Source organism: Rhamphochromis longiceps, linkage group LG14 (assembly GCF_057381845.1).
Source record: "Rhamphochromis longiceps isolate RC_006_pf linkage group LG14, R_longiceps_female_GT1.1, whole genome shotgun sequence".
In the NCBI taxonomy this organism is placed as follows: domain Eukaryota; kingdom Metazoa; phylum Chordata; class Actinopteri; order Cichliformes; family Cichlidae; genus Rhamphochromis; species Rhamphochromis longiceps.
Genome location: NC_140570.1, coordinates 13,003,053 through 13,024,959, shown reverse-complemented (window position 1 = coordinate 13,024,959; position 21,907 = coordinate 13,003,053). Strand labels below are relative to the sequence as shown.

The window sequence follows — 21,907 nt, the reverse complement described above, 5'->3', positions numbered from 1 at the left end:
TTTTTGTAGAGACTTCACTGGTCAGAATTGGCTAAGATCTTGTGGCGATAAGTTTTTATGAAACACAAGAACCCTTTTAAGGCCTGCATTTGTTAAGCTTTTAAACAAAGAGGTTTCCCCTGCAGATTGCAATATGATTGGATTCGTTCATAATCAGAAACTAACCGTTATAGCAGTGCAGCAGGGGGCAGGGTGTTAACAATCAGTCTATAGCAGCAAATAAAACGAATTGATCCCTTTTTGTGATTATTTATTTCTGTTTCTCGAGTATATATTTGCTCCTCGGAGGAGAGCACGACTGTATGCGTGGGCAGGGAGCACGGTGAAGCGCTCTAGACACAAAAGGGATAATCTGCTAGGCTTTGATTATTTAAACCACGCAACTGATCTGAGCTTTTTGCAATGGGTTCTTGGCATTTTTTCCCCCTTTATGTTTGTTACTCAAAAGTGTAATACTACCTGAAATATGTTTGTAATGTCTTAGGCTAGTACCAAAAAGTTTTAGTTTTGTTTTTTGTTTTGTTTAATTCATTAAAGACTTTTAACAAATCGCTCCTGTCCTGACCCCAGTGTGCTCTTATGTGAGATGTAATTATTCAGTGATGCTACAGAGATGGTCAACAGCACTTTCTTTAATTTAACTTTGTTGCAAACAGTATTAAAATATTTCCAAAACCCACATGAATGATCAGATATCTGGATGTGAATGACAACATTTTGTGATCTATGGATAAAGAACACAGTAATGTACTACAACACTACTAATTCTGAAGAACGGTTATTATCAGTGGCCTCATCAATCAGCCACGCTTGAGTTAACTGATTTAAAGAAAAGTCAGGTGTCTCTTTTTTTATGCTTTTTTTGTATACTGCCTTTAGTATATTTAATAAAGCCATGCAAAATTACTATTAAACTTAGTTCTGAGTTATAGGCCGTGCTAGTAAGCAGAAGTAGGCTGAATTTTGTCACTTTATGGCCTGTTTTGAGCTCATACCTGCTCAGTACAAGAGATTACTACACAAAATGCAACACATATAAGCTCTTTTTTTTTTTTTTTGAGAAAAAGGTGAGAGATTGTGACATACCCCTTGATATTAATGCTCAAAGGGTCATTGTTTCCCAGAGCCTCTCCCTCTTCTTTTTTATTTTTCTCTCTGTGACCCTCCTGCTTTCTCTGCAGCTCTCAGTCACCTTCTCATATACTCTTAGTATTTAAGGACTGGCTTGCCATCCATACAATGCCAGATCATACAGCTAGATTTTTAATAGTAATGTCCGCCTCTTTATTCAGTGTTTGGATTAATCCCTTTATGTGTGCTTCATGCTTAATAAAGTGTGCACTTGACAAATAGGTAAAGAGTATCAGTTTATGGATGGAGACGAGCCAGCAGTCACTGGTTAACCTTGCTGCTCCTGCAGCGGCTGTTGCTCTGGTGCCAGATCTTTGCCAAGACTCGCTCCTGTCGCGTTATGGCACTGAAGTCCATTGTCTTTAACCGAGGCAGGACGGTAATCACACGATTCCTACATACAGAAAGACGCCCAATAAATATCTCAGGCACATTTTGTAGACATTTATACAGAAATAACACTGAATACTAAAAAGGCCTCGTCTTTGCAAACGCATCCAAACTTTATCTTGTGTAACCAGCACTGCAAACATGCTCTAAATGAATGAAGAAGCTGCTGTCACTCATTAGAAATCGGTTTTAAACAGAGGCGCCTCTGTCTGCAGATGGACATGAGCCTGCAGTCACTGCACTGTATGTGTTTTTTTAACCGGTGTTGCTATGCAGACTAGGACAAGTAATATGAACCCTATCTGCATTTAAGCACCTGTTACAATGTTATGAACTTAGATGCTTGCCGTGCACTCATGTCACACTTACAGACATCTGCAGAATGAGAGCAATCCCTCATTCTACACCTCTGAGGTGTCTGAGCTTCTGATTGTCTGGACTTGGTTCTGTAAACAGCAAACTATCATCAGCTTCTATAAAATATCTCCCATTTAAAACACATTAAAGCTCCCTGGGACATGTGTGATGAGTGTTTAGTGTAAAATACAGTTGAGAAAATCTCCACCTGTATGCCTTGTTGGTTTCTATGACATTTCCATGCAGAGTGATGGTGTGCAGATGTGGCAGCACTCCCAGCCTGTCCACCTCTGACAGAATAAAAATGCTGTTTCCATGAAGGTACAACACACGCAGTTCACGCAACTCACACAAGACCTGGAACACACATGTGTACACCAGCTTCAGATGTACTTCAGATGTAAAAGAAAGACAAGCAGCTGCTGATAACGACACTCACGTGGTCTATGTGTGTGATTTTGTTGAAGGAAAGATCCAACCAGGTTAGATGTGCCGGCTGAGCCAGGAAATGGCTAACAGTCTTCTGGAGGTCATGAAGCTCAGTGATGTTGTTGTTGTTGAGGCGGAGCGAACAGCTGAGATATTTCATCTCTGAATTTTTCTTTAGAGGCCGCAGACCGCTGTTGGGCTCCTCTATCCATGTGTCTGAAACCCCAAATAAAATAAAACATTATTTTATGAATATTAAGTGAATATTAAGTGCTACTAAAGTACGGGCCTGTGATTGTGTTTGACTTTGTGTGCTGCTGTATTAGTGTTGCCATCTTTTTCATTAATATAAAGGACTTGAGGCTTAACGAATCCCTCTGACGTAACATAAAATTCTCATAAAAATGGTCAGAAATTATTTTAAAAATCTTAATCGATACTCACAAATATATTTAACATTTCTCTTGGGGAGGGGGGGGGGGGGGTGCTTGTAGTGAGATAAGGACAGACTAGAAATCTAAAGAGCAACTGTTCCAAACTTCAGGCTGCCATTGTCCAGTCTGAAATGTGATAATCTTCTGAGGCCCACCCAAACCCACTGTTAGAGCTTTGATCGTCACACAAGTGGAAAAATAAGTAATTTCTTTGTGTTATTCAGTTGGATCTTCTGACAATTTACTTCTTTAACTTAAAATTCCGACAACAGCTTTCCCCCCCAACTAATGTAAGTTATGTATAAATTTTAAAGCGCCATGACCCTGTTTTATTACTTCAGTTTCTTTTCAAAACATCAATATTTCAGAGTGACTTTAAATTATACATTTTAAATGGATTTGAATTACCCCAAAAAGATTATCATTTGATTTGGACTATATAAGTGCATCCTAATAGGTTCATTAAGTCAGAGAGAACTAATAATTTATTTATTGTAAATGACCTCTTGCAGCCCTTAAGATCCTACATAAAGAGCGATATAGCAAAGAGTATTACCTGTTAAACTGCTGATGTTTTTAAAAGATAAATCCACTGGAGCTGCATACATAGTCACCCGCCAGCAGGGGGAGATGATGTTACGGTGAAGTACTGCGTTTAACAAGAACGTCTTTAAACACAGCACGATCATAAACACAAACAGCACGAACGAAAAGTTTGTGATATGAGTGAATAACACACACTCACTGCTGCAGATAATGAATGAAAGCCTCTGTAAAAGCACCATAAACGTGTCATGATCTGTCAAGTCATGCTAAGTATGCTAAGCAGCACATTTGAGCCATAAACGATATTTCTAACCATACTGATCAGTTTTAATCATTTATGTGGATATTTCACTTACCCAGAGTGTAAGGTATATTATACAGCTACTACACGTCACGGTGGCACAGCTTCCAGTAATGAGACAACAACCCGTTTCTATAGAAACGACCGAGTGCCATATGGAACTTGTAGTCCAAGCCAGTCTTGCCAAACGGCAGACCTCTTGAAAAACACTTTCCTGTTGTGCAAAATACAATGAAATGAACTAAATCTGTTCTCCACTTTGGATCTGTTTTGTCTGAATGTGAATCTGTCCGTTTCAGCTTCCTTACAGGAAGTTAGCAATGCCAAAGTAATGCTGGAAATGTGGACTCTGCTTGGATGGAAATTTCAAAGGTGGATAAGGTCAGAGTATTTAATGAAAAAAAAATTAAGTAATGTGATGAGTAAAATATTTTTTTTAAAAAGCCAAAGGTCAGAAAATTTTCTTAAAGCATAGTATTTACAAAGAAATGAACACTGTTCTGATCACGTATATGTGTTAATATGATACATTTTAATTTAACTGCATGAGATTAATGCAAAAGCTATTTAGTTGTATGTATGAACACAATGTCTTTGACATAAAGCTCATATCTTTGACAAATTGTAAAAGGTGTAATGCTAAAGAGTCAATATATAATTTTGATTAAAAAAACAAAAACAAAGCACCCCCCCCCCTCCCTTATGAACATTAATTGTTGTTACCATCAAATACAATATTATGTCGAGTTGAAACACAGTCCAATATGCATTTTGAGGAGAAAATTACTTTCAGCGAAGAAAGGTTTAACCTTTTTTATGCATGAATTATGACATGAATTATCATCGAAGAGGTGGTGGCGCTCCTCGACAGAGAGGTGGGCACAGACAAAGAGAAAGAGGTGGTGGTGCTCTTCAACAGAGGGGTGGTCTTCAGAGAAATGTAGGCAGAAGACAACGCACCATCATCTCTAATGAAGTCCGGGCCATCATTGTTGACCATGTGGTTAACAGAGGCTTTACCATGGCTGAGGCTGCCAGGTTGGTACAGCCTAATTTACAAAGGTCAACTGTCAGCTCTATCATCAGAACTTTTCGCCAAGAAAACCGGTATGTCTGCTATAGCAACTTCACTTCAGATATAGTACTCTATTGTATAGATGAACAACATGTAATTGTCAGTTTACAGTAATGTAATTTGTAATACTTCAATATTGACAGTATATGATTGTCCTCAGAATTAACAGGAGACAACCTGGTGGTGGTCGCCCATGTGTTTTGACTGACCAGCAGGAGTTGGCTGTGGTGGAAATGGTCAGGGCAAGGAATGACATACGGCTGTCTGAAATCAAACAGGCTATTGAGAACAGCAATGACACCTTTGCCAATGTGCCACCAATTAGCCTTCCAACGATTGCCCGGCTTTTGAAGAAGCACCAGGTTTCCATGAAACAAATTTACTTGGTTCCTTTTGAGAGGAACAATGTCCGGGTGAAACAACTTCGTTCAGAATATATTCAGGTACAACACTAAACTGGCATGCAATTACTGTAACAGCACTGACAACTATTAGTTGTAAAAAAAAAAAACCGAACTAAATTATCATTTTAGAGGGTGATGGAGCTGGACGCTGCTGTGAATCATCACAAGTATATTTTTGTTGATGAGGCCGGTTTCAATCTGGCAAAAACTAGACGCAGAGGACGTAACCTTATTGGACAAAGGGCTACCATCCAAGTCCCTGGACAACGTGGGGGAAACATCTCAATGTGTGCAGCTATATCTGAAGATGGTGTGGTTGTGGCTGTAGACCAGTTCTAGGGTCATACAACACTGAACACCTGATAGTTTTTTTTGTTTTTTTTTACATGAACTGGAACAGGCCTGTCAGGGAGAAGACATCGTCTATGTTGTTGTGTGGGACAATGTCAGCTTCCACCATGCACAGCTGGTTCAGGAATGGTTTCAAACACATCCTTGCTTCATGACCTTCCATGATCTTCCACCATATTCCCCTTTCCTCAACCCAATTGAGGAATTCTTCTCTACATGGAGGTGGAAGGTGTATGATCACCATCCCCATGAGCATGTCTCCCTTCTTCAAGCCATGTGTGAAGCTTGTGGTGATATAACTGCTGGGCAATGTCAAGCCTGGATTCATCATGCCAGGGGACTTTTCCCACGGTGCCTGAACAACGAAGACATCCACTGTGATGTTGATGAAAATTTATGGCCCAATGTTAATGTTAATTTTGCTTATGTAAATGACTTTTGTGTGTGTGTGTGTGTGTGTGTGTGTGTGTGTGTGTGTGTGTGTGTGTATATAATTTTTTTAATGTCTGAACATAAGTGTAATATTTGCTGTGTAAAGTTTTACAGTTCAGTTACACTCATTCATCACCAAGGACAATTTGAAATGCTTACCTTGTATTATTTGCTCCTGAATGAAATGATTGGTAAAAGTACTAAGTTGAAAAAAAGCTCTTACTGTTTTGTTTGGGTGATTAAAGCAAATGTTCTCAAAATATATCCCAATGATCATGTGTTCTGAAACAATGATTAAGTTGAAAATATGTGCAAATACAATGAAATCATGACATCAGATTTGAAAGAATGACTAGTTGTGTTACAAATGTGATCAAATGTGAGTTTTGTACTGAGAGATTTGAAAATGCACACTTTAGTTATGAAAATAATACCAAACCAATTAAAAAAAAAACTGTAAATGTGCCACAAAACCAACCAATCACAGACTTGGGTGCAAAAATTCTGATTGGCTGTTTTGGTCTCCAATCAGCTCGGTAGCTACTGCATGCTGGAAATGTTATTCTATTTTAAAATATGTAATTTTTTAAGACCATTGTTGGTTTTAATCTAATTTAAACCAAACCACTCCACTGGATTTAGCTACACTTTGTGAATATTTGATGTGGTACAGATGGAGAAGGCTGTGAGTCATTCCAACAGCCAGAAGCAACTTCTCCAGAACAGCAAAGAGGAGGTGGATGTACTCAAATGTTCTCTACAGGTCAAAGAGTGGGAAATGCAGGCTATTATCATGGAAAAACTGGTACTTCAGCTCAGGTTGGGCAATGCCCAAACCAATGAGAGGATGCTTGCAAACAGGGTGGCCAGCTTGGAGGCACAGGTTGGTATTGCTGTTTGAAGCACTGAGCAGAAATATGAGCACAGATATAAGCACGTACACTTCTTTTTCATTCTAATATGTTTTCTATCATTATATCTTTACTTTTAGTTGGGTTCTGCTGACCATACCTTTAAAGTGCACAATGAGACTCTGTTCACTGGAGGCAATGCATCAGGCTCATCCTTCTTTGACATCCTAAACACAAACTCGGGTGTTTCCAAGAGAGCACAAGAGAAGAGAGCCATCAACTCTGACAGCCTGGACCAGAGCTCAATGGAAGGCACCCTGAACTGTAAAAGGTGGGGACAGAAATGATGGCCTCCCAGAACTTTTTTTTTGTACCAGTGGGGGTTGGGGGAGTGGGTGGGTATGGGCGGGATTAAAATCATGGCTAGCCTGAAGGAGGGCGGGGCACAAAGATTAATTTATTTTTATTTATGACAATATAGAAAGAAAAAATACAGAACATTGTATTAATCTCTGAAGCTTGTAGGCCAATTCAAAGTATAAAGGTACCAGCAGGATTATTGCGTAACAGGAGAATCAAATGTAAGCACAAAGGTAGCCCAAGCACTGCCCCCCCAATAAATAAATAGCTACATAAACAAACACTTTATTTTTGTGAAGAGGTCATTTCAGTTTGGAACAAAATATAGTAATGCACCAGATAAAGTTGCCTTGTAAGTTACAAATGTGTTACAAATGGAAAAGAGTATAGGATGACAAATGTATATGCTTGTTGGGGCAGTGTTTCTGACACCCCTTACTTTGCTGAGTTCCTAGGCTGAAACACACATTTTTCAAACTTGTCTTTATTTCAGTGTCAGTGACTCATGTAAAGTTTCATGACTGACTCCCGTGTGCTTGTGATGTTATTGCAGTGACAAAAAAGACCACAAACAGCTGCTAAACTACCTTAAACTACCTTTGTGGTAGTTGCAGTAGCTATCAGTCACCAGGACCATGACGAGCACATCACAGAGGACACCTTAGAAAAAATTAAAGAATAACTCGTGAAGGAAAACTCAAGTGCCCAGTGATTATTATTATTTTTTATTATTTAGCTGTTTTGTCTCTTTCTCTCTGCATTTACAAATCACTGCCTACACTTACTGTAGACCCTTCCAATAATTAACAAATAACTCTTCTTAATTGTAGGCAAATGTTATAAAACTGGATTACAGGATTATTTTATTTATATTTAATTTCTTCACACACCTTTCAGAAACCTTGAGCTATTTGTAAGTTTTCCTTTTCATCTTTCAGGACCTGTGCTGAAGATGAGATGGAAGTGGATTCAGCCCTAAATAATTCAGCTTCATCTTTTAAACTTTGCAGAACTAAACAGGTCATGAACTTTACTGGGCACTAGTTTAGCTCAGTGAGTGAGCAGGCACCAGGTGCCGCATGGCTGCAAGGTAGCGGCCTGGGTTTGAGTCCGATCCATGGCCCTTGCATGTTGCATGTCTTCTCCCTTAAAAAACAAAACAAAACAAAAAAAAACCTCTCCTGTCTGTCTATACTGTCTCTATCAAATACAAGCTAAAAAATCCTCCCCCAAAAAACCTTCACTCAAGACTACTGTGGATGAAATTCACACTCTTGCTGCATGTTCCCAATAACATACTGAAGTGGGCATATTTAAAAAAAAAACTGTACTTGGATTTAAAGTTTTTTCATAATCACTCTTTATATTAATTTTGTCATGTCACTGATAAAGAGTTCAATTTTTTTCTTTTAAACTGTTTTTAATTTCTGTAATACATTTATCTGTACACTGAAAAAAACAGTGTAATAAGTAAAGGTGGTCTTTTATGTTCTCCCATCTTATACTTTTTATTTGTCCATTGCACTTGAAGTGGAATGAAATGCTTTTTTCAGGTGTGCCAGGTTAGTTGGTTTCACCCCTGTATTGAGTTCTGTGTTTGGCACGGGCGACGTGTAGACGCGCTGTGTTGTGGAGAATGCTTACGCCCTTGCTCAGCATTCCTCTTCTCTGATTCTAAAGTGCCCTTTAGAGTTCTTACAGTGTTTCACAGTACCTGTCAGCATTTATTGTGGCCCCAACAGTCAGAAAGTCAACCAACAATACCTCCTTTTGGTCCCAAAGCACAGTTGCGCACTGCACGCCCTTGTGTGCACTATGTGTAGCCATACTCCGTGACACTACGCATCCACACGTCGCCTGTCAAATTGTCACTCTCCTGCAAAACTTTGGCTGGAACTTCACTGAATGCTTAAACCCTAACTGTGATTCTTACAGCACAATTTCTAAAACTATTAATACTTATAGCAAAACCACTCACCTAGTTTGCAAAGCTAAAAGCACAAACACTGCTTTGCACTCAGTTTTTTCCATTTTGTAACACACACTTTGCAAACCTGTAGCTACAATCCACTGCACAGCACTCTTTTTGCAGAACTGTAAACACAACTCACTGCTTTACACTCAATTCCCAAATGATCAATGCACTCCTAGCAAAACTATACACATTTACGGCCATTATTTACACTATTTTGCCAACTGTCTGGCACACTGTCACATGTGAAAACTTTTTTAGATAATTAGTTCACTTTGCAATCAGCCTAAGCCCTATAATACAGGCAAGCTCTGTCTGTGGAGTACAATGGAGGGAGCAGGAAGAGTGAGAAGTAGAGGAGACCGAGGAGGACGTGGAGGTGAAGAAGTAGGATGAAGAGGACGACAAGGACGAGCATTTCTGTATTAGGTCGTGTACTTGCCAGGTTAGTTGGTTTCATAGAATCCGAATGAAACAATTGAGAATCTGTGGCAAGATCTGAAAACTGCTGTTCACAAACGCTGTCCATCTAATCTGACTGAGCTGGAGCTGTTTTGTAAAGAAGAATGGGCAAGGATTTCAGTCTCTAGATGTGCAAAGCTGGTAGAGACATACCCTAAAAGACTGACAGCTGTAATTGCACCAAAAGGTGGTTCTACAAAGTATTGACTCAGGGGGCTGAATAAGTATGCACACCCCACTTTGCAGTTATTTACTTGTAAAAAATGTTTTGAATCATGTATGATTTTCGTTCCTCTTCTCACGTGTACACCAATTTATATTGGTCTTTCACGTGGACTACTGTAATTCATTATTATCAGGATGTCCAAAAAACTCGCTGAAAAGCCTTCAGCTAATCCAAAATGCTGCAGCAAGAGTCCTGACAGGGACTAGAAAGAGAGAGCATATTTCTCCTGTTTTGGCTTCCCTTCATTGGCTTCCTGTTAAATCCAGAATTGAATTCAAAATCCTGCTCCTCACATACAAGGTCTTAAATATTCAGGCCCCATCTTATCTTAATGACCTTGTAGTACCATATCACCCTATTAGAGCACTTCGCTCTCACACTGCAGGCCTACTTGTTGTTCCTAGAGTATTTACAGTTTTTTCTGAATGCTTAAACCCTAACTGTGATTCTTACAGCACAATTTCTAAAACTATTGATAGTTATAGCAAAACCACTCACTGAGTTTGCAAAACTAAAAGCACAAACACTGCTTTGCACTTAGTTTGCCATTTTGTAACACACACTTTGCAAACCTGTAGCTACAATCCACTGCACAGCACTCTTTTTGCAGAACTGTAAATGTAACTCACTGCTTTACACTCAATTTCCAAATGATCAATGCACTCCTAGCAAAACTATACACATTTATGGCCATTATTTACACTATTTTGCCAACTGTCTGGCACACTGTCACATGTGAAAACTTTTTTAGATAATTAGTTCACTTTGCAATCGGCCTAAGTACTATAATACAGGTAAGCTGTGTGTGCGGAGTACAATGGAGGGAGCAGGAAGAGTGAGAAGTAGAAGAGGCCGAGCAAGAGGACATAGAGGTGAAGTAGTAGGATGAAGAGGACGACAAGGACAAGGAGGAACAAGAGGAGGACGAGGAGGGGGGAGAGGAAGGGTAAGAAGAGTAAGAAATAGAATTGCTGATGACATCAGAGCTACAATAGTGGACCATGTAATCAACCGTGGAATGACCCTGAGGGAAGCTGGCCAACGGGTCCAGCCTAACTCGAGCCGCTACACTGTAGCAAGTACCATAAGGACATTTAGAAATGAGAATCGGTTAGTACAGTCACTTTGCACTAAGATTTGTAGCACTGCCATATGCCAATGAGAAACACAACAATACCACAGATGTAAAAATACTGAAATTGTTACTTTACAGAATTGCTAGACGACCAGATGCTGGGGCAGAGGAAGCATGTTCACTGCAGACCAAGAAACCCATATAGTCATTATGGTGATTGCAAATAATTCCATTAGACTATGCGAAATTCAGCAGCACATAGAGGGAGTGCAGAATTATTAGGCAAGTTGTATTTTTGAGGGATAATTTTATTATTGAACAACAACCATGTTCTCAATGAACCCAAAAAACTCATTAATATCAAATCTGAATGTTTTTGGAAGTAGTTTTTAGTTTGTTTCTAGTTTTAGCTATTTTAGGGGGATATCTGTGTGTGCAGGTGAGTATTACTGTGCATAATTATTAGGCAACTTAACAAAAAATGTCATTAGTTTTTCTTCTTTTATACCCTTTCTTGCCAGCCACGCTGTGGAGTACTTGGACACGTGTGATGGAGCATTGTCCTGCATGAAAATCATGTTTTTCTTGAAGGATGCAGACTTCTTCCTGTACCACTGCTTGAAGAAGGTGTCTTCCAGAAACTGGCAGTAGGACTGGGAGTTGAGCTTGACTCCATCCTCAATCCGAAAAGGCCCACAAGCTCATCTTTGATGATACCAGCCCAAACCAGTACTCCACCTCCACCTTGCTGGCGTCTGAGTCGGACTGGAGCTCTCTGCCCTTTACCAATCCAGCCACGGGCCCATCCATCTGGCCCATCAAGACTCACTCTCATTTCATCAGTCCATAAAACCTTAGAAAAATCAGTCTTGAGACATTTCTTGGCCCAGTCTTGACGTTTCAGCTTGTGTGTCTTGTTCAGTGGTGGTCGTCTTTCAGCCTTTCTTACCTTGGCCATGTCTCTGAGTATTGCACACCTTGTGCTTTTGGGCTCTCCAGTGATGTTGCAGCTCTGAAATATGGCCAAACTGGTGGCAAGTGGCATCTTGGCAGCTGCACGCTTGACTTTTCTCAGTTCATGGGCAGTTATTTTGCGCCTTGGTTTTTCCACACGCTTCTTGCGACCCTGTTGACTATTTTGAATGAAATGCTTGATTGTTCGATGATCATGCTTCAGAAGCTTTGCAATGTTGAGACTGCTGCATCCCTCTGCAAGATATCTCACTATTTTTGACTTTTCTGAGCCTGTCAAGTCCTTCTTTTGACCCATTTTGCCAAAGGAAAGGAAGTTGCCTAATAATTATGCACACCCGATATAGGGTGTTGATGTCATTAGACCACACCCCTTCTCATTACAGAGATGCACATCACCTAATATGCTTAATTGGTAGTAGGCTTTCGATCCTATACAGCTTGGAGTAAGACAACATGCATGAAGAGGATGATGTGGACAAAATACTCATTTGCCTAATAATTCTGCACTCCCTGTAATTGAGGATGACACCACCTTCCAAAACATACAAAATGTGAGCATTTCTGTATTAGGTCGTGTACATTAATACACGACAACAGAATCCGAATGAAACAAATCTACAGAGTACCTTTTGAAAGAAACAGTGAACGTGTAAAACAGCTGCGATATGACTATGTGCAGGTAAGCTATAGTATCATTGGTACTGAATCTGGAAGTGCATACTGTGGAGCTGTGTTTGTTTTGTCTTGTCTAGAGAGTGATGGAGCTAGAGGCAGATGCCATGGGTCATGAGCAGATTTTTGTGGATGAGGCTGGTTTCCACCTCACAAAGACAAGGAGACGTGGCAGGAACATTATTGGACACCGTGCCATAATCAATGTCCCAGGACAACGTGGTGGTTGTAGCTGCCCACTTGGAATTACCACTCGTGACGCAGAGAGCTTCGACTGATGCAACTTTATTCTCTCCTCTTTAAACCACCGACAATATGGCACCGTGAAAACTATAAAGATGCACAAACAAATACCATTAAACATTCAAGTAGAAAGTGTAGAAATGTTCACATTTTACTATAGAAAATTATTTTGATTAACCCAAATAGTGACATTGACATAAATCAATAGTTTTTAAACTATTTATGTTACAGCATTTAATAAAATGAATTAACAACAACCTTTCTGTGTCTTAAATACATAAACAATCGTTTGCAATCATTAACCAACCTCTTTCTGCTTCCAAGGGTGCTAATCATGCTGAATCAGCTAGCCAACCTCCTCCATGCGCATCTCTTAGCCAGTCTTTCCACACCACAAACAAATGACATGCATACACAATAAAAAACGAATTCAACCACATTGAGTAAACTTTCAAAGTTATAGCATGTGACAGATAAATAAAACACATAGTTTTGCATGAGTACCCTCAAAAACAAACGCTTTTACTCACTCTGAAGCAACATGTTTGCGTCGCCTCACCGAAAACAGAACAGGAAGTCTGACACAATAAAAGAGGAAGTGCTAGGGTACTCTTCAAAATAAAAGTGCAAAGTAAAGTGGCTTTGCCGGCATTTACAGTGGTAACATAACTATGTGTGCAGCTATAAGTCAAAATGAAGTTGTTCACCATCATGCAACCCTGGGCCCATATAACACTGCACACATTATTACATTCCTGGACACCTTACATGACATGCTCACCAATGTTCAGAGACCAGAGCAGACCAGATACGTCATCATATGGGACAATGTTAGTTTCCATAGGGCTGCTTCGGTCCGCAACTGGTTTACAGATCACCCACTCTTCACTGTACTCAACCTCCCCCCATACTCTCCATTCTTGAACCCAATTGAAGAGTTCTTCTCTGCCTGGCGCTGGAAGGTCTATGACCGTCACCCCCATCAACGCATAGCCCTTTTACAGGCAATGGAGGAGGCATGTGGGGATATTGACCAGGCATCATGTCAGGCCTGGATACGCCATTCCAGGAGATATTTTCCCCGGTGCCTTGGACTCGAGGACATTGCATGTGATGTTGACGAAATTTTGTGGCCGGACCCAGAGAGACAACACGATGTAGACTGATTTCTTTTTTTTCCTCAGTGAAATTACTGTTTTGTTTGGACTTGGGAATAAACACTTGTGTTTGTTTTGATGTGTGTAAATAAACACCAGTACTTGAAGTTTGGATCCCTCCATGTTTACAGACCTATGACAAAAGTATGAGCTCAAACTGACATAGCCTACCTTGTGCACAGAGAAAGCAAAAGCCAGATGTGTTTTTTATTCATACCATCAGTGTTTAGTTGGTGCATTGTGTGCTTATTAATATGATGGCTTGTGTTAACTGTTGGATACGAAAATACCAATTTTACAAAGGTGTGGAGAGTTAAGCAAGGGTTATTCGCTTTTACAAGAAAACTACAATGTTTTGCTGATTGGGTGAAGGGGGCCGAGGAAGAGGACGTGGAGGTGAAGAAGTAGGATGAAGAGGACAAGGTGTTGAAGTTAGAGGAAGAGGACAAGGAGGAGCAAGAGGAGAATGAGGAGAGGGAAGAGGAAGGGTAAGAAGAGTAAGAAATAGAATTACTGATGACATCAGAGTTACAATAGTGGACCATGTAATCAACCATGGAATGACCCTGAGCAAGCATCATAAGGACATTTTGAAATGAGAATCGGTTAGTACAGTCACTTTGCACTAAGATTTGTAGCACTGCCATATGCTAATGAGAAACACAACAATACCATACATGTAAAAATACTGAAATTGTTACTTTACAGAATTGCTAGACGACCAGATGCTGGGGGCAGAGGAAGCATGTTCACTGCAGACCAAGAAACCCATATAGTCAATATGGTGATTGCAAATAATTCCATTAGACTATGCGAAATTCAGCAGCGCATAATTGAGAATGACACAACCTCCAAAACATACAAAATGTGAGCATTTCTGTATTAGATTAGATTAGATTAGATTAGATTAGATTAGATAGAACTTTATTAATCCCTCGGGTGGGTTCCTCTGGGAAATTCGATTTCCAAAAAAGCACAGCACCGACAGAAGTTACAGAGTTACAGAATATTATATATATATATATATATATATATACACACACACACACACACACACACACACACACACACACACACACACACACATATATAAATACAGAGACAATATAAATAAAATATACGAAGGGGATAAATAGAATAAATAGGAATAAAAAATAAAAATACAAGTGAATTGCACATTTCAAGTAGGTCGTACTTGCCAGGTTAGTTGGTTTCATAGAATCCGAATGAAACAATTGAGAATCTGTGGCAAGATCTGAAAACTGCTGTTCACAAACGCTGTCCATCTAATCTGACTGAGCTGGAGCTGTTTTGCAAAGAAGAATGGGCAAGGATTTCAGTCTCTAGATGTGCAAAGCTGGTAGAGACATACCCTAAAAGACTGGCAGCTGTAATTGCAGCAAAAGGTGGTTCTACAAAGTATTGACTCAGGGGGCTGAATAAGTATGCACACCCCACTTTGCAGTTATTTACTTGTAAAAAATGTTTTGAATCATGTATGATTTTCGTTCCTCTTCTCACGTGTACACCAATTTATATTGGTCTTTCACGTGGACTACTGTAATTCATTATTATCAGGATGTCCAAAAAACTCACTGAAAAGCCTTCAGCTAATCCAAAATGCTGCAGCAAGAGTCCTGACAGGGACTAGAAAGAGAGAGCATATTTCTCCTGTTTTGGCTTCCCTTCATTGGCTTCCTGTTAAATCCAGAATTGAATTCAAAATCCTGCTCCTCACATACAAGGTCTTAAATAATCAGGCCCCATCTTATCTTACAGTTTTTCTCGATTGCCTAAACACTATAACCAGGCCTCTAAACTAAAATTTCAAAACCGTAACGCTATTGTTCAAAAAGCTCACCCATTTCCCTGAACTATAAACACTATTCCCTGCTTTGACACATCACTCAAATTTGGTGAACTGTTACTGTAAAACTCTACACACAAATCCCTACATTTTACAGTGCTTACACCATGTAGTCATTTAGAAAGCACTAGCATGCAATAATGTTAACTTAAGTCAGCATAGCTTGAGCTCAATTAGCACACAATTAACCAGGTGGAAACACTAGGAGTCAAAATTTAGCACACACCAATCAGAACCTGCGATGGATAGATAAAAGGGCCAAAGTCAGCTCATTCAGGTTTGAAACAATGGATCCAAAGAGATGCAAAGGAAGAGGACGTGGTGGAGAAAGAGGACGTGGTGAAGGAGGAGGACGTGGTGGAGGAAGAGGACATGGTGAAAGAGGAGGACGTGGTGGAGGAAGAGGACGTGGTGGAGGAAGAGGACGTGGTGGAAGAGGAGGAGGAGGTGGTGAAGGAGGTGGAGGTGGAGAACGACGGCGACAAGGAAGGGGAAGAGCAAGGGCAAGAAGACAGTCAGTCTCGGATGAAATTCGAGCCACTTTAGTTGACCATGTCCTTGTCCATGGGATGACTATGAGGGAGGCTGGGCAACGAGTACAACCAAATTTGAGTCGCTTCACTGTTGCCTCCATCATCAGAACCTTCAGGGAGGAAAACAGGTAGGTGTACTTGCAGTAAGACTGCTTTGTACAGTAACGTTTAAGTTACTGAACTTATGTGTCTTGAGTTTCAGTATGTTTCCATTATTTGCCTGTAAAATGACTGTGTGACAGTTACAGTAATGAGTGCTTCTATTTTTGTAGGACACAGAGACGACCACCTGGTGGAGGCAGGTTAAGGCTTTTGTCGGAGGAGCAAGAGAGGGAACTTGTAAACATGGTAATTGCAAATAATGTAATCCGCCTGCAAGAGATTCAAAGGAGAGTGATTGAGGATGATCATCTTTTTCGAGGCATACATGCCATCAGCCTCTCCACAATTGACCGCATCCTCCGAAAGAATCAATTCCGGATGAAACAGGCATACCGAGTCCCTTTCGAACGAAACTCTGACAGAGTGAAAAACCAACGTGTGGAATATGTTCAGGTATGAGTTTTGATACTGTATAAAGTATTGTGTACCATCACAGCATGGCAGTTTATGCTGCCATTTCAGCACTCTTGAACTGTGGTTCAGGGTACCGATTGACTCTACTGTGTTATGTGTTTTGCAGAGAATCTTTGAGATTGAAGGACGGCCTGTTCCCCATGAAATAATCTTTGTGGATGAGGCAGGTTTTAACCTGACCAAAAGAAGGAAAAGGGGGAGGAACATAATTGGCCATCGGGCTATTGTAAATGTCCCTGATCAGCGTGGGGGGAATGTCACTATGTGCGCAGCCATCAGCCAACGAGGGGTACTCCACCGCCATGCCGTACTAGGACCCTATAACACTATGCTTCTCCTTGCTTTTCTTGATGGTTTAAGACAACATATGTTCCAGCTGGACTACAGGGAACCAGCACAGCCAGAGCAGCCTCACTACGTTGTTGTGTGGGATAACGTCAGCTTCCATCGCGCTGCTCTGGTTCGTGACTGGTTTACCAATAACCCAAGGTTTTCTAATATCTTTCTGCCTGCATACTCTCCCTTTCTAAACTCGATAGAGGAGTTATTTTCGGCATGGCGGTGGAAAGTGACCGAGAACCTTATGTCCATGTTCACCTCCTTCAGGCCATGGAAGAGGCCTGCCTAGACATATCAAGTTTTTCCTTATGCTACCTTAATTCTTGCATGCCAGGGGTGGATCAGGCATGCAAGAGGATTTTACCCCCGCTGCCTGGCTGGGGCCAATATAGCCTGTGATGTGGATGAGATTCTCTGGCCTGACCCAGACCAAAGACAAGATGCTGAGGTGGGATAATGTTTCTGGTGTGTGTTGTACTGTATAGTACATGAATGACAATGTGCCACTGTACATACATTGGTTGCGTCTTTTGTGTTTATCATGTGACAAGGGTTTTGAAGGGGAGAACCATAAGCAACCTATTTGTTTTGGAACTATTGTTTTGAATTAATTGTACCAGTGTGCAAAACTCTGTTGTAGTGTGTGTGTTTTTGAGGGCTTGTGTTTGATGTCTGAGGGCAAAGTTTGGTTTTTCAGCAGGAGTGAATAGTTTTGGGTGTAGAGCTTCATTTTGACCTGGAAATAGGATGTTTGGGAAATTGAGTGAGATGTTATGGATTTGTGTTTACTGTTGTGAGGATATGAGGCGTAGTTTCAGGAAATGTGTTTTAGCAATCGAGAAAAACTGTAAATGGAAAAAAGAAAGAAAGAAAAAGAAGCAGAAAACTGATAACAGTATTATACCAGACTGTTCTTTAATGCTCACCTTGACAGATGAAAGGTAGTCTGTCATGGCAGTTGGCATCCAGCAGCTTAATTACTTGTAGCTCAGTCAGGATCATCTTTGCACAGTGGTTATTTGAGTCAGCTATGCTTCTGTTACACTCAGGATAAATGTCTTTGGACTTTGAAATCCACATCCACTTCTTATCTTTGCCAAAAACTGAGCGTTCCAGGCCAATCCACACCCCTCGTTGCAAGTCTGTCTCATTTTGCAGGAGACTTTTCACTTCATCATTCACTGTTCGGTTGGTGATTTCAACCAGGGAGGAGTAGTCTGTCTGGCATTGCTCCAAGGCATCAATCCAACTTTTGTTTTCATGGTAGAACTCCAGATTTTTAACTGGAGACAAAAAATGCAAAGTGACATTTAAGATATGCTAACACTACAACAGGCAGTGTTGGGACTAACGCGTTAAGTAACGCGTTACAGTAACTACGTTATTATTGTGGTAACAAGCACGGTAACTAGTTATTATGCCAAAATCAGGAACGCGTCAATCGTTACTGGGATTTAGATAGGGTCGTTATTCGTTACTTTGTGTGGTGGCTATCGCGGACCTTCCACAGATTCAGCAAAATTAGCAAGTGGTGGAGGCCAGTAGGTGGATGAGGGAAAGGGGAGGCAGGAGGAGCCGGCTGCCGGTCCAAGCGTCAGGTGAACTGAACTTCAGGTAAGAAGTTATGACCTGCAGTCTATCTGGGTCAGATATAAACCAAGTTTAGGAGTTTATTTTCGTTGTGCTGACTTTTTCGTACTGGGTACTAGCTAGCATGATGGAGTTTCTATACAGCTGGGTGGGTGCTATGATGTTACTGATGTTGAACTTTATTTTGTTCATAAGGTTAATTATTAGAGTTGCCAGCCGTCCCCTAAAAACGGAATCGTCTCATGGTCAGAGAAAATATTACGCATTTCGTATTGAGCTGAAAAGGAACAGTTTGTCCCGTAATTCAGCTAGAATGAAAAAGACACAAAGCTGGAGTTATTCTGTCTTTGCTGCACAGCTGCCTCTTCTTCTCTCATTCACTCCCCCTCCCTCTCCTGTTTCTTACTTCAATCATGAAACTGATCAATGATCAGCTGATCGGCTTTTCTCTCTTGCTTGTTTATCGCCCACTTCGTGCCAGAAAGAAGAAACCAGCGGAGGTCGCGTTAAACAACAACAGCGCGTTTAAGCTTGATCAGCTGTTGTTAGAATGTATTTAATATTAATTTCTAGTATCAGCTGATGTTTGCTGGAGCCAAAGCTGTAAAAGCTGCTGGTCATGATATCGGTTTGGTTATCTGGTGAGAGGGAAACATGAAGATGAAACCAGGAGATGTCCTTACTGGATCATCAGAGCTGAACAGGTGATGGAGAAACAGGTTTACCTTTTAGGTCACATGAATGAGTTGAAGGGAAGTTATGAACTGTTTCTGAGAGACGAATAACCCCAGGATCCTTTTTTAGGTAGCTGACAGCTGGTAACTGTCCAGGGGCGGATCTAGCAAAGTTTTGCCAGGGGTTTTCGTGTTGGATGTAAAAAGCGCACATGACGCTGTGACGTAGGCTAGAATCATGGTGGTGGTCAATGATGGTCCAGGCGTGGGATTTCTCTCGTGGAAATATGCACATTATCTTTTCCTTTCTATTGGTAGGTGGCACAGTGCACTTGTGGCCAGTAAGCGAGCTAGAAGACTGGTAATCTCGCGGGGTATCCAGTTATGGAAGCGGCGCATTAACAAGAGAATTCTGAGTAAAGCCAAAGTTACTTTCCCTAGTAACTAGTTACTTTGAAAGTAACGAGTAACTTGAAGTAACTGAGTTACTTTTGATAGAAGTAACTAGTAATGTAACTAAGTTACTAATTTAAAGTAACTTACCCAACACTGACAATAGGTCACAGTTTCCTGCTGTCTCCTTATTTATGCAAAGCTCTGCTGACTCACCCTGATAGTCGGGGATGTTTTGTATAGATTAAAGTATTGAGTTTACAGCATTATAATATATTAACATATTATTTTATTCACATATTGTTAAAAGTAAATGACTGCTTTCAGGCTGAAATATAAACATTTCCACCTGATGTACCTGTATTTGTTGTAGCAACATTAACATTGCAGGTCCTTTGATTTGAACCTGCACATAAGAAGAAAAAGTAAAAATGCAGGCTTTAAAAACATATTTCAGTTTTACATAAGAAAAAAAGTCTTGTTGTAACTATACAGTGTGTAAATATACATGTATGTATAAAATTTTTACAGATTCATCTTATGTTGTATTTGTTTTCTTGTTTGTGGAAAAAACGCATCAGTTTATTGTTTTGCACATCAACAATTTACTTTTGTTGTTTGAGAAAGAAAAACTATGTAGCAAATTAAATTCTTAAAGCTGCTCTTTGGAGGAAAGGCTGATTGTGCTGATGAAAGTACTCGCCTGTGTGAGCCTCTATACAGTCGCTAACACGGTGTTGTTGATGAAACCTCTGAAATTTGAGCTTTACTCTGTTTTGGTTTTGCTTAGGAACCGAGATATGTATCTTTTGTCTGTTGAAGAAAACAGAAAGCTGTTTTAAAAGTATGTGACAAACATGATTTTGCCTATGAGGTACCAATCTGCATCTTCTTCATCATCATATTTAAAAACAGATATAAATATATTTACTTTTTTTTTTTTAAAGCTGTTACATTTTGTGCCGGCAGTAGTTGAAGTTCCAGAGCAAGATTCACAAATGATCTTATTGTCACTCGTATGATTTAAATACCCTGGTACATGGAAACAAAACACATGAATGCTCATCTATAAACAATATAATATGCATCAGGTTTTAAAGTTCTTAGATTTCATTTTAAAGTCAGTCAGCCGACTTTAAACCAGCGATAAAATCATTTTTAATGTGTTGTGAATTTTAGATTTCTTACCATTTTCTACCTCCACAGACAAAACAAACATTTTTGTTTTGTATGTGATTTTACGGCATTTATTAGTACAGTCCTCTGTCTCAGTGTAATTGGCTGTGGCAGTTGCTTCCAGTGTGACTTGGTTAGCAGTGGGCCCACAACATTTAAATTTCCATATCCACTTTCCAGCTGTGCAATTGCAATCATGTGTAATATTCCCTCCAACAGGGCACAGATGATAGGGAGTAAATTTGATTCCTCCATCTGGAAAGTCTCGTATGGCTGAAACACAGGGCAGCAGGCTCACTGCTGTAACACAGGAAGATCACATCAGGCCTGAGTACAGTTTGCATTTAGGTGTTGACCTGTACGTTGGAAACATACCTAGTAGTAATGATAGATGAATCAGACGTGCCATGGTCTGTAACATGCAAAAGAAAAAAAAAAGATAGAAAATTGAGAAGGAATTGATCTTTCACATTAAGAGTTTATAAATAAAACGTTCACCTTCAGTGCTTCCAGTCTTTGCAGAGATGACTGTTAAATATCCAAAGTGTTTGAATAAACCTCCCCACTGTCCTCTGGCTTGCTGTCTTTCTCCAGAATGATAACTCAGAGAAATGTCGGCAGGAGTGACTTTTTATATTGCTCTTTATATTATCATATTTTTGATTAAATAAACACAAATGTGTTCTCAGCTTCCTCAATTGGAATAATGTTGCTTTTCCCCCCTCTAAGGTACTGTGGATGTGCAGCATTACAAACTTAATAAGGTGAATCAACTTGACTGATATAGAAAACATTTGGATTTTAAATGTTGTTTAAATGTTGTTAAAGCAAAAAATCCACAAAAAAAATATTTTTTTGTTACACATTATTATTATATTTGTTTAAATGGAGGTTTTCCTGTGATCAGTAATCGCCT

At 40.0% G+C, this 21,907-nt stretch overlaps 2 protein-coding genes and 1 long non-coding RNA gene across 3 annotated transcripts; 2 read left to right on the top strand and 1 right to left on the bottom strand.

Annotated features, from left to right (window-relative positions):
* Positions 1–621: 621 nt before the first annotated feature.
* lrrc51 (leucine rich repeat containing 51) lies at positions 622–4,423 on the bottom strand. Its single transcript, XM_085379518.1, has 5 exons — positions 3,644–4,423; positions 3,298–3,390; positions 2,318–2,523; positions 2,087–2,235; positions 622–1,525 (listed from the first exon to the last, which is right to left on the bottom strand). Exons 2-5 carry the CDS (start codon positions 3,347–3,349, stop codon positions 1,393–1,395), a joined length of 540 nt encoding a protein of 179 aa, XP_085235644.1. The 5' UTR covers positions 3,350–3,390; positions 3,644–4,423; the 3' UTR covers positions 622–1,392.
* Positions 4,424–5,893: 1,470 nt separating this feature from the next.
* On the top strand, positions 5,894–13,852 carry LOC146653749 (uncharacterized). Its single transcript, XM_085380661.1, has 3 exons — positions 5,894–12,450; positions 12,524–12,665; positions 13,344–13,852. Exons 1-3 carry the CDS (start codon positions 12,376–12,378, stop codon positions 13,850–13,852), a joined length of 726 nt encoding a protein of 241 aa, XP_085236787.1. The 5' UTR covers positions 5,894–12,375.
* Positions 13,853–16,163: 2,311 nt separating this feature from the next.
* On the top strand, positions 16,164–17,614 carry LOC146653748 (uncharacterized). Its single transcript, XR_014907215.1, has 3 exons — positions 16,164–16,371; positions 16,516–16,798; positions 16,926–17,614. It is a non-coding gene; the product is annotated as an uncharacterized LOC146653748 (long non-coding RNA).
* The last annotated feature ends 4,293 nt before the right edge of the window (positions 17,615–21,907 follow it).